This window comes from Neoarius graeffei, chromosome 19 (genome assembly GCF_027579695.1).
Source record: "Neoarius graeffei isolate fNeoGra1 chromosome 19, fNeoGra1.pri, whole genome shotgun sequence".
Lineage (NCBI taxonomy): Eukaryota > Metazoa > Chordata > Actinopteri > Siluriformes > Ariidae > Neoarius > Neoarius graeffei.
This window is the reverse complement of record NC_083587.1, coordinates 15,380,148-15,395,196: the sequence shown is the minus strand read 5'-3', so window position 1 is coordinate 15,395,196 and position 15,049 is coordinate 15,380,148. Positions and strand designations below refer to the sequence as shown.

Genomic DNA, 15,049 nt, shown 5'->3' with positions numbered 1-15,049 from the left:
TATTCCCCTTAGAACAAAAGATATGGGTCTCCAAAAATGTTTGCAAATTAAGTGTACAATTCCTGGACCCCAAAAGTGGGCGTGGCACCCAAACTTTGAAGGGCCAAAATTCAAAAACCGTTCCAGCTAGGAAGCTAAAATTTTGGATTCTTTCTTTTGACATCATAAGGCACTAATAAAATAAATATCAGGCAAATTGAAGAGGTGTCACTGGGGAGGGTGTGTGAATTGACATGGAATGACCCTATAGGAAGTGTGCTAGAAGTAGACGAAGACAAGGATGATCTACTTATCACTTTCATCAGACAAACACAGAATCCTTGCATGTACAAATGGCCCAGGCAGAAGGACGAGTGCTGGGTTCCCGTGGGCAATGTGCTGTGCTCGCTGCCACTTCCCAGTACAACTATACGCAGACAGTACAAGTTCCAACAGATGGACATTGACAAAATCAGAGACAGTTTTAAGTTGTTCACAAGTGTGCATGGATGAACTCTTAGAAACACTACCAGTGTATAGATTGGCATTAATATATAATGTGACTTGTTTTGAACATTACCTAGAGTTTTTTGGAAATTATCATATTTTGCTGTGATAATTAATACATGTTGATCAATGATCTGGCTTGTACTGAATTTATCTTTGATAGCTAGATATATCTGACTTGAAGTATGGCTAAACTGTTGGTTAATAAACATTTTTTGTGTTAAACAAAACAATAATGTTCCCTTTTCCCTTTTCTAGCCACTTCCGCCTTCTTCAGAAACAGTCACCAGATGTCGAGTGGTGACGTGCCTTATCAGCTGATGTTGCAACATCAGCTGATAAGGCACGTCACCACTCGACATCTGGTGACTGTTTCCGAAGAAGGCGGAAGATTCTCGCCGAAACTGTTAACAAGGTAACAAGTTTAAAAAATCCTTGTATAAGAAACGAACTTAAAATATCTATAATAGATAGACATAATGACATTCCATGTCCCAACAGCCAGCCGCTGTGTCTGGGGATCAGGTCGTCGAGGCCCCTGCCTTCGACTGCCACCCAATCCACACTGCACCAATCCCCTACTGCTACCTCTGTGGGTGGTGAACCCACAGGAGGTCGGGCCCACGTCACCTCTTCGGGCTGAGCCCGGCCAGGCCCCATGGGCAAAGGCCCGGCCACCAAGCGCTCGCATACGAGCCCCAACCCTGGGCCTGGCTCCAGGGTGGGGCCCCAGCTGCGTCATACCAGGTGACGTCACGGTCCTGGATTTTTTCTCCATAGGGGTTTTGGTGAACTGCTCTTGGTCTGGCCTGTCACCTAGGACCTGTCTGCCTTGGGAAACCCTGACAGGGGCATAATGCCCCCGACAACATAGCTCCTAGGATCATTCAAGCACACAAACCCCTCCACCACAATAAGGTGGCAGTTCTAGGAGGGGCTACAAGATCGCGGATACAAGTGGCCGAAATGAGTTTCCTTCACAGGGTGGCTGGGCGCTCCCTTAGAGATAGGGTGAGAAGCACAGTCACTCGGGAGGAGCTCGGAGTAGAGCCGCTGCTCCTCCACATCGAGAGGAATCAGCTGAGGTGGCTCGGGCATCTTTTTCGGATGCCTCCTGGACGCCTCCCTGGGGAGGTGTTCCAGGCATGTTCCCCCGGGAGGAGGCCCCGGGGAAGACCCAGGACACGCTGGAGGGACTATGTCTCTCGGCTGGCCTGGGAACGCCTCGGTGTTCTTCCCGAGGAGCTGGCCGAGGTGTCTGGGGAAAGGGAAGTTTGGGCTTCCATGCTTAGACTACTGCCTCCGCGACCCGGTCCCGGATAAGCGGCAGAAGACGAGACGAGATAGACATAATGAACTTCCACTACATACAGGATTTCTAGCCGTTGGTTAATGTCAGACCCTGGGTCCAGCTGTCTTGTTGTAACTTTAAAAGGGAGAGTATTACATCTTCCATTTTTTTACATATTATTACCAAGGCACATATTTTCAAGCACACAAAAAAACCCCTGAAATTGCTATAACGTGTCCCTTTTGAGAAAAGTATGTATCCAATTATGACGAAAATAGCACTTTTCATTCTGGGTCCAACTTCAAGGGTTAATAAGTCAGTGAATATAGCCACTGGGGCCTCGAGCTTGTTTAATCTGCTTAAGAAGTTTACTGACAGTGTACATTAAAAATTTTTAGGTCTCTATCTAAGCAAAGAGTAATAAAGAAATCAAAATCATAAAAATACACTAGCGAATTTTCATTTTGGTGATTTTTGCTTTTTCTGTACCACCTGAGGGCTAAACTGGACAAAATATGTAGACAATGATGGTTAAAATCAGGAGAGGACCAACTTTTCTGATGATAAAATCCATGTCATAGACCTAATACTTCTGCAAGTACTTTTTCTAGATGCACAAATTTGCTTCAGAATTGAAGCATTCAAGAAGGAAATGACCCTACTTCAAAAACAAGGCTGAATCTCAACAGTTAGCAATAATTAAGCTGAAATACGTTGCCTTTGTACTACCAAGTCATGCTGCTTGCAGTGTGCAAAGTTTAAGCAAAATCAAAAATTTGAGGTGGGAGGCTCTGGTTGAGTTGACATGGAATGAGCCAGTACTTTTAGTTCGACATTACACTTAGTCCAGTGTCTAAGTACTCAGTACTTTCGTGGTACACTAGACTTAGTCCAATATTTTAGTACTTTAGGACTACATTATACTTAGTATTTTCATGCTGCATTAGACTTAGTCCAGTATTTTAGTACTTTCAGACTACATTACACTTAGTCCAGTGTATTAGTACTCAGTACTTTTGTGCTACATTAGACTTAGTCCAGTATTTTAGTACTTTAGGACTACATTACATTTAGTCCAGTGTCTTAGTACTCAGTACTTTAGGACTACATTATATATACTTAGTCCAGTGTCTTAGTACTCAGTACTTTAGGACTACAGTACACTTAGTTCAGTGTCTAAGTACTCAGTACTTTTGTGCTACATTAGACTTGGTCCAATAGTTTAGTACTTTCTGGCTACGTTAAACTTGGTTCAGTGTCTTAGTACTCAGTACTTTCGTGCTACATTAGACTTTGGCTACGTTTACATTAGACCGTATCTGTCTCGTTTTCTTCGCGGATGCACTGTCCGTTTACATTAAACCGCCTGGAAACGCCGGGAAACGGGAATCCGCCAGGGTCCACGTATTCAATCCAGATCGTGTCAGCTCCGGTGCTGTGTAAACATTCAGAATACGCGGATACGCTGTGCTGAGCTCTAGCTGGCGTCTCATTGGACAACGTCACTGTAACATCCACCTTCCTGATTCGCTGGCGTTGGTCATGTGACGCGACTGCTGAAAAACGGCACGGACTTCCGCCTTGTATCACCTTTCATTAAAGAGTATAAAAGTATGAAAATACTGCAAATACTGATGCAAATACTGCCCATTGTGTAGTTATGATTGTCTTTAGGCTTGCCATCCTTCCACTTGCAAGTGGTAAGTGATATGCGCTGGGATCACACACACAGCAGCTCAGTCCCGAATCACAGCTTGTTCACTTCACTCGCGTGCTCTGTGAGCTGCGCAAGGCCAGAGTGCGCACCCTCCAGAGGGCACTCGCTGTTCAGGGCGGAGTGATTTGGAGCGCAGGATGCCTGCGGAGCCGAGCGTATCCGTGTATTGGTATTGCTGTGTGCACGCAAATCGTGTATTGGTGTTGCTGTGTGCACACTAATCGTTTTAAAAACGTTAATCTGATGATCCGCTGATACGGTCTAATGTAAACATGGGCTTAGTCCAGTGTCTAAGTATTCAGTACTTTAGGGCTACATTACACTTAGTATTAATAATTTTTTTATCCTTCAGTGTCTGATGATGAGAGTAAAGAGGTGCTTCATAGTCGTTATAATGTCGTTGGCACACTGGTGGCCCTCATCCACAGTCACAGAGCTACACCTGAGGAGCCGATCGTACTTCAGGTAAAAATCATATCACACCCTTTTCACTGCGGATTCATGGTGTAATTTTGGTAGAGAAATGTTTACACGCACAGTCATGATCTCTAAAGCATCCCAAAGTTCCTGAAGTGTCTCTCAGGCTGGACGATAAATCAATCAATTTGCACTGACTCCGCCCACTATACCCCCCCCCCCCTCCGAAAACATTCATAAAGGCAAAACAACCATGCTTTTTTTTCCTCCTCAGTTAGCTTGTATTAGTTTTTGCATGTCTTCACAGAACCAACTGTTATAACATTTCTACATCTGAGATCTTTTTGCATTATTTGCATAATTCTGTGGCCTTTCTCCATTTAATTAGTACCATTTTCTTTGTTTCTCAGTGTCTTCAGGTCCTGCAGCATCTTACCTACAATGTCAGAATCCTCCACTGTGTCTCTCACATGGACAACCTCCTGATGTTCCTCATGCTCAACATGTAAGATTTGTTATGCTTTGCTTCTATTTGTATTTTACATGCATTTGTTATTTATTCTGCTGCATATATAATAAGCTAAAGTGAACTAAATATGCTGTGAAGTTAATCTGAAACTCAGTTGCATGACCAGCTTTTCCTGTTTGGCTCCTTTTTGTGGCACTTGAGCAAAACCACGATGCAGGGTTTTATACATCCTCAGTGCAGTTTGTGCTCTGCAACCAGAGACCATCTTGGTCAGCATTATAAGCTCTTGAAGCTTGCATGTGGTCCTTTAAAGAACATCAGTCAAAAGGACAGACAGTTTCTGCAGAAAAAAGTGTGAATAACGTGAGACTATAAACGAGCGAGTGTTGAGTCTCATCAGACATCACAGGAAGTGATTCAGTGCTGTTGTTCTCTCCATTGGTCAAGAGGTTTAATTGTGGTTAGGCCAATAAGTTTGAAAAGAAAAAAACACATTACTGGTGAAAACAAGTTAAAACTATAAAACGTCCTTGCATGTTTTAAATTCACTCGATCTTTATTAATTCGATATGGTTTTATATTATTGCTCATTTTTATGGTGGGCACCAATAATTTTGGAGGTGACGCGTGCAAATGAAACGAACCTAAGAATATAAAGATGCATGAAATTTTGTGGTTCTAAGATGCTCTCCATGTTAAGGGTGGTGAGATGTGGTGAGTTAGGAGCCAATAGCAGAACACAAACCAAAAAATCTAATGAATAAAAAATGATTTAATTAAAGTCCAAAGCAAAGGACTGGAAACCAGAGGTTTAAGCTGTGATACATGAAAGGTGGGGTGAACACATCGCATGGTGAGTGGTAATGCCAGTCTAATGGAACATGGGTTGATTACCTTCTTGATGAGGAAGGGTCCAAGGAACCTGGGTGCCAGCTTGTGAGAGATGGCCCTAAGTGGCAGGTGGCATATGGAGAGCATAACTCGTTGACCCACTCGGTAGGTGGGTGCCTTGGAGCGACGTTTGTCAGCCTGCTTCTTGGATGCGAGTGCGGAGCGAATGAGTCTTCTCCGGGCCAATGCCCACGTTCTCCTGCAGCGGTGTATAAAGGCCTGGGCTGATGGTACGGCGACCTCCTCCTCCTGGCTGGGGAACAGTGGTGGTTAGTACCCTAGTGAGCACTGGAACGGAGAGAGACCTGTGGCAGAGGAAGGGAGAGCGTTATGTGCATATTCGATCCAAGGTAGGTACTTGCTCCAAGAACTGGCATCCCTGGATGCCATGCACCTGAGTGCAACCTCCAAAGCTTGATTGGCCCGTTCTGCCTGGCCGTTGGTCTGTGGGTGGTAGGAGAGACTACAGGTGGTCCCAATGAGTTTGCAGAAGGCTCTCCAGAACTGTACAGTGAACTGAGGACCCCGGTCAGAAACTGTCAGTAGGCAGACCATGTAGGCGGAAAACGTGGTGGATGAGTAGTTCAGTGGTCTCTTTGGCTGAGGGGAGCTTGGGCAGAGGAATGAAATGGACGGTCTTAGAAAAACGGTCAATGACAGCGAGGATGCATGTATTGCCACCCGAGTTGGGGAGTCCTGTGATGAAGTCCAGAGCGATGTGAGACCAAGGTCGATGCAGAGTATGAAGGGGTCTTAGTAAGCTGGCAGGGAGTCGATTGGCTGTCTTGTTCCGGGAGCATGTGTTGCAAGCTGCCACGAACTCCTGGACGCCCTCCTTGATGGATGGCCACCAAAAGCGCTGCTGTATGAGAGCCAGGGTTTGGGTGGCTCCCGGATGATAGGCCAGCTTGGAACTGTGACCCCACTGCAGCACCTGAGTTCATACATGACAGTGAACAAACAGATGGTTACAAGGAATATTGTTGGAGTTACCTTCACCGGGGTCCTGCTCGAGGGCCTTCTGCACGAGCATCTCAACTTCTAGAATAGCGGCTCCCACCAGGCAGCGTGGAGGAAGGATAGTCTTGGGTGGCTTGGACTCCTCTTGGTCGGAAGAGAACATCCTGGACAGGGCGTTGGGTTTGCCGTTCTTGGAGCCTGGGCGGTAGGAGAGTGTGAAGTTGAATCGGGAGAAGAAGAGAGACCAACGGGCTTGACGAGAGTTGAGACGTTTGGCAGACTTGAGGTACTCCAGGTTTTTATGGTCTGTCCAGACTAGGAACGGGAGGTCAGACCCCTCGAGCCAGTGCTTCCACTCTTCCAAGGCTAGTTTCACGGCCAGTAGTTCTCGGTCGCTGATGTCATAGTTTTGTTCGGCTGAGGATAGCCGGCGGGAGAAGGAGCATGGGTGGACCTTGTTGTTGTTGGCCCTCTGGGATAGGATGGCTCCAACCCCTGACTCGGAGGCGTCGACCTCGATGATAAACTGCTTGGTAGAATCGGGTATGGTGAGAATGGGTGCTGTGGTAAACCTGTGCTTGAGACTGGAAAAGGCTTTCTCTGCTTCCTCCCCCCACTTGAACTTGGTCTTGGTCGATGTCAGGGCTGAGAGAGGTCTAGCCACCGTGCTGAAGTTGTGGATGAAACGCCTGTAGAAGTTGGCAAACCCCAGGAAGTGCTGGCGCTTTCGTCTCGAAGATGGGGAGGGCCAGTCAGCGACTGCCTCCAGCTTGAGGGGGTGCATCTGGATCTTGGCTGGTGAAATGATGAACCCCAGGAACGAGACAGAGCCTTGGTGGAACTCGCTCTTCTCTGCCTTAATGAACAGCTTATTCTCCAGCAGGCGAAGAATCTGCAGAGCGTGACCCCGATGTTCCTCCAGGGAGTGAGAGAAAAATCAAGATATCGTTCAGGTAAACAAAGACAAAGGTGTTAAGAAAGTCCCTCAAGACATCATTAACCAATGTCTGGAATACCGTGGGTGCGTTAGTCAGGCCGAAAGGGACTACGAGGTATTCATAGTGGCCTATGGTGGTGTTGAAGGCAGTCTTCCACTCGTCCCCTTCCCTGACCCTAACTAGGTGATGGGCGTCGCGTAAATCCAGTTTAGTAAACACCTTAGCTCCCTGGAGTAGTTCGAAGGCTGTAGTCATGAGCGGTAGTGGGTAGCGGTTCTTGACTGTGATGGCGTTGAGACATCGATAGTCAATGCAGGGGCGGAGCGACTTATCTATCTTCTCCACAAAGAAAAATCCCACCCCTGCTGGGGAGGAGGAAGGGTGGATGATCCCAGCTGCCAGAGACTCCATGACTTATTTCTCCATGGCTTGTCTCTCGGCGGGGGAAAGAGAGTAGAGACGTCCCTTGGGTGGCGCCGTCCCTGGCAGGAGGTCGATACCGCAGTCATAGGGCCTATGAGGGGGAAGGGACACTGCTCGGGTCTTACTGAAGACAGGCATGAGGTCCAGATATTCCGGAGGCACGTGAGAAAGGTCGGGAAACTCGCTGGCTGAGGTGGTTTGGCAGGAGGCAGAGCGGAGTTCAGGCAGGAAGCCAGGCAGGAAAGACTCCAGCCTAAGATGGTGTGGTCAGTCCAGTTTAATTGGGGGTTGTGCTGCATCAACTAGGGTAATCCAAGAATAACGGGAACGTGAGGGTTGTTCACGACTTGAAGTTGTATAGTTTTGGAGTGATTGCCTGAAATCCTTAGGGTGAGTGGTGGTGGTCAAGCCAGTGCCATTGAGCGTCAGGACGGTGAGAGGGACCTCGAGGGCGAGTAATGGGATTCCGAGATCCTTGGCGGTGGCGGGGCAGATCAGGTTCCTGTCCGCCCCCGAGTCAACGAGCACCTGAAGACGGTGCTGCCGATTGTTGAGAATGATGATGACGGGGAGCAACGGTCGGTCGGCAGGGGACTGGTTCCAAGCATTGCCCACCAGAGCCCCTTGATTCACTGGTGGGCTTGTCCTTTTAGCGGGCAGGCTCGGCAGATGTGTCCTTACTGACCGCAGTAGAAACAAGCCCTTGTGCTCCGTCGGCGCAGTTGTTCCTCTGCTGACACCCGTACCCGATCTACCTGCATGGGTTCGATGGACGAGGCGGGTGGTGGAGAGGGGTTGAAGTTGCGGCGGCTCCTCTCTCGCCGTTGTTGGACCCGCGCATCAATACGATTGGTGAGGTCCGACTGCAGTTCCCACAAGACGAGTTCATCCTTGAGGGTGTCGGATAAGCCATGTAGGAACGCGTTGACCAGAGCGCCCTCATTCCAACAGCATGGCGCTGCCAACATCTGGAACTCCATGGCATAATCCGAGGTAGATCGGGACCCCTGCCGCAGCTCCATGAGCTCTTTTGCCGCCTCCTGGCCGGACAGAGAGCGGTCGAATGTTCGCCTCGTTTCTTCAGAAAATTCCTTGAAGCTGGAACAACAGGGCACGTCGGTGTCCCAGACTGCTGTCCCCCATTCCCTGGCCTTGCCGTCGAGGAGCGTGATGGTATAGGCTCCTCGGGAGTGTTCTGTGGGGAAAGCCAGAGGTTGAAGCTCCAAGATCAGCGAACACTGTGACAAAAAAAGATCTGCAGGTACCTGGTTCTCCACTGTAGGGCTGAGGTAAAGGGAGTCTCGGTTTGTGGAGAGTGGCGGTGGCGGGAGGTGAAGAAAGGGATGGCTGGGCAGGGGTAGGCATGGCTTGGGAGTGCTGGAGTTGTGTGGCTAGAAGGTTGAGTAAGTCGGACAGGGTGGCCAGGTTCTGAGTGATCTGCCTGAGTTCCTGTTGGTGGGTCCCAAGGAGGGCTCCTTGCTGCTGCATAGCCGTTCTCAGATGGTTAAGTTCCACTGGATCCATGTTGGCCAGAACGTACTGTTAAGGGTGGCGAGATGTGGGGAGTTAGGATCCAATAGCAGAACACAAACCAGAAAATCCAATGAATAAAAAATGATTTACTTAAAGTCCAAAAAGAGTCAACGAACAAAAATAGCAAAAATAATCCAGACAACAACAAGGTAGACAAAGTGCTAATATGAAAAAACATGGAAAAATAGTTCTGACAAAAACTGGAGACAAAAAATATCGTGCAAAAAGCATGAAAAAACTGACAAAACGTGAGTGCAAAAAACTGTGGCTAAGACTAGGCAAAACAAAGAGCAAAAATCCAGGAAGCAAAAAATGGCACAGATGACATGAGAGACAGACCAGACATTCTGGCAAGGTCCCCTTCCAGTGTTGCCAGATACTGCTGACGTTTTCCAGCCCAAAATATGTTCAAAACCTGCCAAAATGCACTTAAAACCACCCAAAATGTATTTGATGCCTATCTTGTAAAGTAAAAATATGCAGCTAAAGACCAGTATACTATTTGTAAATTGAACAACAATGCAAACAACTTCTAAATGGCAACATGAGACCGTCAGTGCTGGAGGTGAAAAATCTGCTGTCTGGTACTAGCAGGGCTTTCCACAAGCGCTGGCTGCCGGCCATAGAGCCGACTACACAATTAAGTCCAGCCGGCTACTTTAATGACTATTTTTGTAGCCCACAGGCTCTAAATATTAATTTTTGATTTTAATAAAATTAAATGTTTATCTAACGGACTGACAATGTCAAACTGAACCGCACTCATTTAAGTTGTGATTCGTGCTGTTTGTACCGCTAATAAGCACAAATTCCCCGCCGACTTCGTTAATCAAGGGAGAGTAACTCATCCGCGGCCCCGACATGCGGTGTGTGCGCGCGCTCAGCGGAGGCAGTAGTGTGTCGGGGAGGGAACAGAAGCAGAGATGACGCTTATTTTGTCTCCGGTAAACCTGTCTTCTCTCGTTCAATTACATGCTGGCATCAAAAGACACCGTTGGTTGTAAATGAAACCAAACTGAGTCGTTGGAGTGTATTTGCATACACAAATGGAGAAATGTTCGCTGAGTGTTTGTGTAGCCACCACTGCAGACCGTTGTCGTTGTTAATTCATAGCATGCTCAGTTGCGTGAATGTGTCATGCACCGAAAATAAGAGATTTACAAGCCAGGAACGCCTCATGATGCAATATGTGAGCTTGTATAGCCTATAACTGATTTGCGCACCGAAAATAATCAGTATTCATTGGTGCATTCGCGTCTGGCATACACTAATGAATAAAAAATATGCAATATGTTGTAGTAATAATAATAGAACAAATGTCTGAGAAATTAATATAGCTTGTCTATTATGCAGGCATACTTAGGCTAATAATAATAATATGAACAGTTTTTGAATAATGCTCTCCTACTTTGAGTGTGGAGACAGAAACACACCAGGAACCTCTCCCATCTCTCAAAACTCTTCCCAGAGTTGGGGGTAAATATTATGCTGAGGTCAGTATGCCAACACTCATCAGCACCGGAATCCAAGTCAACCTCACTCAGGAGAAAGAAGATGAAGAGGAAGGCTTAACAGACAAAAATGTCCAGGTTGAGGGAGAAGGTGTGGCAAGCACCAGGGAGAATCTCAGTAGGGCCCTTTTTGAGCTGGCCATGGGCTCTGATCCTGAATGGGAAGATAGTGATAGTGAAGATGATTAAGACGGAAATGGGGATAAAACTATTTAAATGTATTCTGAAGTGCTGGTAGCATTCTGGACTTTTGTTGAATGATATTTAACTTTTATTTCAGAGTATTTTTATTTGTACACTTTAGGTTATATTTTTGTCGCTCTGACTGTTATTCAACAGGTTATAATGACCTGCAACCTCAGTTTGTCAGTTGAACGCAGGAAAAGAAAGATGATTTGCTGCCATTTTACTTTGTATTTGAGTAAAGTGAATAAATAAATGGTCTGTGGTAAATACATTTAATCCTGGGAACTGCGTGCACAGGAGTTTATTTTGTGTTTACTCCCCCCGCCGGCTGGCTACTTATTTGTCATGGCTGGCAAGTATGAGCCTTAGTGGAAAGCCCTGGTACTAGGCTCCGTATGGTTGAATCAGATGATAACTTTGCAATCATCTGCTGTGTTCTGAATCCTACATGCACCAGTAGGTGACGCACACGCATAATATTATGTAGGCTATGTTAGGCTACGATGCATATCTAACATCTGCATTGCTGAGGTTATTTATTTATTTATTTATTTATTTATTGATCAAGGTCTTTTTTATTTTTCAAATATAACAAACAAAATACAATTCACACATGAGACAATCAAATCTAGTTCCTGTCCATACAAACAAACCTCCCAATGCCCCCCACCCACATGTACTGAACCCCAAGCAAATTTCAATACATCCAGACATTGACACATACACAAACTAGGTAAATAAAAAAGAAGACCATAACGGAGAGAGTTAAAAAAAAAAAACAGGTACAAATATACATTTGGGTTATATAGATATGTTAATAGCTGCCGTGCCTTCAACAAAGGAAATAAATGGCTGCCAAATGACACAGAATTTCCTGGTGGTCCCTCTTACAGTATATCTAATTTTTTCTAAATGAACATGACTCATGACCTCCCTAATCCACTGGCCATATGTTGGGGGGGAAAGCATCTTTCCATTTAAACAGGATAAGTCTCCTGGCCAACAAAGAGCAGAAGGCCATCATGCCTAGGTGGTTCCCAGAAAAAGGGGCACCCACTGGGGCCACACCAAATAGTGAAATCAGAGGAGATGGGTGCACAGTTTTCCCACATATTCCGGAGAATGCCTCAAAGATAGAATGCCAAAAACTGTATAGCATAGGGCACGACCAAAACATGTGCAGTAATGTGGCAGGAGCCTGTCTGCATCGATCACATGTAGGGTCGATATCCGTCTTAATCCTAGACAATCTCTCTTTGGTCCAATGAAGACGGTGGACTATCCTTCTAAACTGGTTCCAGGTTTTAATTGAATGGATAACAACTGGATTAGTAGTGAAGGCTGAGAGAGGCTGTTCCAAAGGTAATTTGGAACATAATAGAGCTGCTGGGGAGGAAGAACCGATGGATGCTCTCTCCAACCCTGTCCATTCAGTACTATTAACATCTGAGCCATCATCTCTCAACCAATACAGCAAAGCTCTTATATTGGCAGCCCAGTGGTAATACATAAAATTTGGAAGTGCCATACCACCCATCGTGCGAGGCCTCTGTAATATATTCTTATTAATCCTGGGCTGCTTTTTATGCCAAATAAATGATGAAATCTGACTGTTTAAATTGGCGAAAAAAGATTTTGTTAGAAAAATCGGGAGACATTGAAATAAATATAAAAACTTAGGGAGAACATTCATCTTAATCGTATTAATCCTCCCCCCTAAGGAGAGAGGGAGAGGGTCCCAACGCTCCAGGGCTTGCTTAAGATTACTTAAGAGGGGATGATAATTAGCCTTATAGAGATCTTTGTGATTACGTGTGACCCAAATACCTAAATATTTTATTTTGTTAGGACTAAATTTAAAAGGGGTCATCCCAAAGTATGATCTGTCTACAGAAGAGATAGGCATAAGTTCGCTTTTCTCAAAGTTGACTTTATAGCCAGATAATCTTCCGAACTTTGTGAGTGAAGTCGGTAATTCACGAAGGCTTGAGGGGGGGTCCGATATACAGTTAGGTCCATAAATATTTGGACAGAGACAACATTTTTCTAATTTTGGTTCTGTAAATAACCACAATGAATTTTGAACAAAACAATTCAGATGCAGTTGAAGTTCAGACTTTCAGCTTTAATTCAGTGGGTTGAACAAAATGATTTGCATAAAAATGTGAGGAACTAAAGCATTTTTTAAACACAATCCCTTCATTTCATGGGGCTCAAAAGTAATTGGACAAATTAAATAATTGTAAATAAAATGTTCATTTCTAATACTTGGTTGAAAACCCTTTGTTGGCAATGACTGCCTGAAGTCTTGAACTCATGGACATCACCAGACGCTGTGTTTCCTCCTTTTTAATGCTCTGCCAGGCCTTTACTGCAGCGGTTTTCAGTTGCTGTTTGTTTGTGGGCCTTTCTGTCTGAAGTTTAGTCTTTAACAAGTGAAATGCATGCTCAATTGGGTTGAGATCAGGTGACTGACTTGGCCATTCAAGAATATTCCACTTCTTTGCTTTAATAAACTCCTGGGTTGCTTTGGCTTTATGTTTTGGGTCATTGTCTATCTGTATTATGAAACGCCGACCAATCAGTTTGGCTGCATTTGGCTGGATTTGAGCACACAGTATGTCTCTGAATACCTCAGAATTCATCCGGCTGCTTCTGTTCTGTGTCACATCATCAATAAACACTAGTGACCCAGTGCCACTGGCAGCCATGCATGCCCAAGCCAGCACACTGCCTCTGCCGTGTTTTACAGATGATGTGGTATGCTTTGGATCATGAGCTGTACCACACCTTCACCATACTTTTTTCTTTCCATCATTCTGGTAGAGGTTGATCTTGGTTTCATCTGTCCAAAGAATGTTCTTCCAGAACTGTGCTGGCTTTTTTAGATGTTTTTTTAGCAAAGTCCAATCTAGCCTTTTTATTCTTGAGGCTTATAAGTGGCTTGCACCGTGCAGTGAACCCTCTGTATTTACTTTCATGCAGTCTTCTCTTTATGGTAGATTTGGATATTGATATGCCTACCTCCTGGAGAGTGTTGTTTACTTGGTTGGCTGTTGTGAAGGGGTTTCTCTTCACCATGGAAATTATTCTGCGATCATCCACCACTGTTGTCTTCTGTGGGCATCCAGATCTTTTTGCATTGATGAGTTCACCAGTGCTTTCTTTCTTTCTCAGGATGTACCAAACTGTAGATTTTGCCACTCCTAATATTGTAGCAATTTCTCGGATGGGTTTTTTCTGTTTTCGCAGCTTAAGGATGGCTTGTTTCACCTGCATGGAGAGCTCCTTTGACCGCGTGTTTTCTCCACAGCAAAATCTTCCAAATGCAAGCACCACACCTCAAATCAACTCCAGGCCTTTTATCTGCTTAATTGAGAATGACATAATGAAGGAATTGCCCACACCTGCCCATGAAATAGCCTTTGAGTCAATTGTCCAATTACTTTTGGTCCCTTTCAAAACAGGGTGGCACATGTTAAGGAGCTGAAACTCCTAAACCCTTCATCCAATTTTAATGTGGATACCCTCAAATGAAAGCTGAAAGTCTGGACTTTATGTCCATGTCCATTATATAACTATAACCTGAATATGTTTCAGTAAACAGGTAAAAAAACAAAATTTTGTGTCAGTGTCCAAATATATATGGACCTAACTGTAAGTAATAACATGTCATCGGCATAGAGTGAGACTTTATGCTCCAAACCTGCCCGGTGTATCCCCTTGATGGTGGAGCACTGCCTCAGGGCTAATGCAAGTGGCTCAAGTGCAACAGCAAACAAAAGTGGTGACAGAGGACACCCCTGTCTTGTACCCCGCTTCAGCTCAAAATAGGTGGATAAATTATTATTGGTGCGAACTGCAGCCATCGGGAGCGTGTATAGGATTCTAATCCAGGAGATGAATTTAGGGCCAAAATTAAACTCTTCCAAAGTCTTGAAGAGAGAGTCCCACTCCACCCGATCAAACGCTTTTTCAGCATCGAGTGAGAGCATCACCTCAATTTTCCCAGGATCGGGCGGAGTGGGACAATAAAGGATATTAAATAAATGCCTGATGTTAAAAAATGAATAGCGATTTTTTAAATTTATTTATTTTTATAAATCCTGTCTGGTCGGATGAAATAATAGAGGGGACAATGTTTTCAAGACGACGCGCCAAAATTTTAGCAAGAATCTTTGCGTCTGTATTCAGCAGCGAGACAGGGCGGTATGAGCTACAATTGAA

At 45.2% G+C, this 15,049-nt stretch overlaps 1 protein-coding gene across 3 annotated transcripts in view; it reads left to right on the top strand.

Moving 5' to 3' along the window:
* Positions 1 to 15,049, top strand: part of LOC132867029 (protein CIP2A homolog) — a 94,304-nt gene that overhangs the window by 19,343 nt on the left and 59,912 nt on the right. For all 3 annotated transcript variants that reach the window (XR_009650668.1, XM_060899716.1, XM_060899715.1), the window contains exons 3-4: positions 3,847 to 3,959; positions 4,322 to 4,416. Coding sequence is in view for 2 of the 3 variants with exons in the window: in XM_060899716.1 (XP_060755699.1) it covers positions 3,847 to 3,959; positions 4,322 to 4,416 (208 nt within the window). In the remaining variant the exon portion in view is untranslated. The remainder of the gene's footprint in view (positions 1 to 3,846; positions 3,960 to 4,321; positions 4,417 to 15,049) is intronic.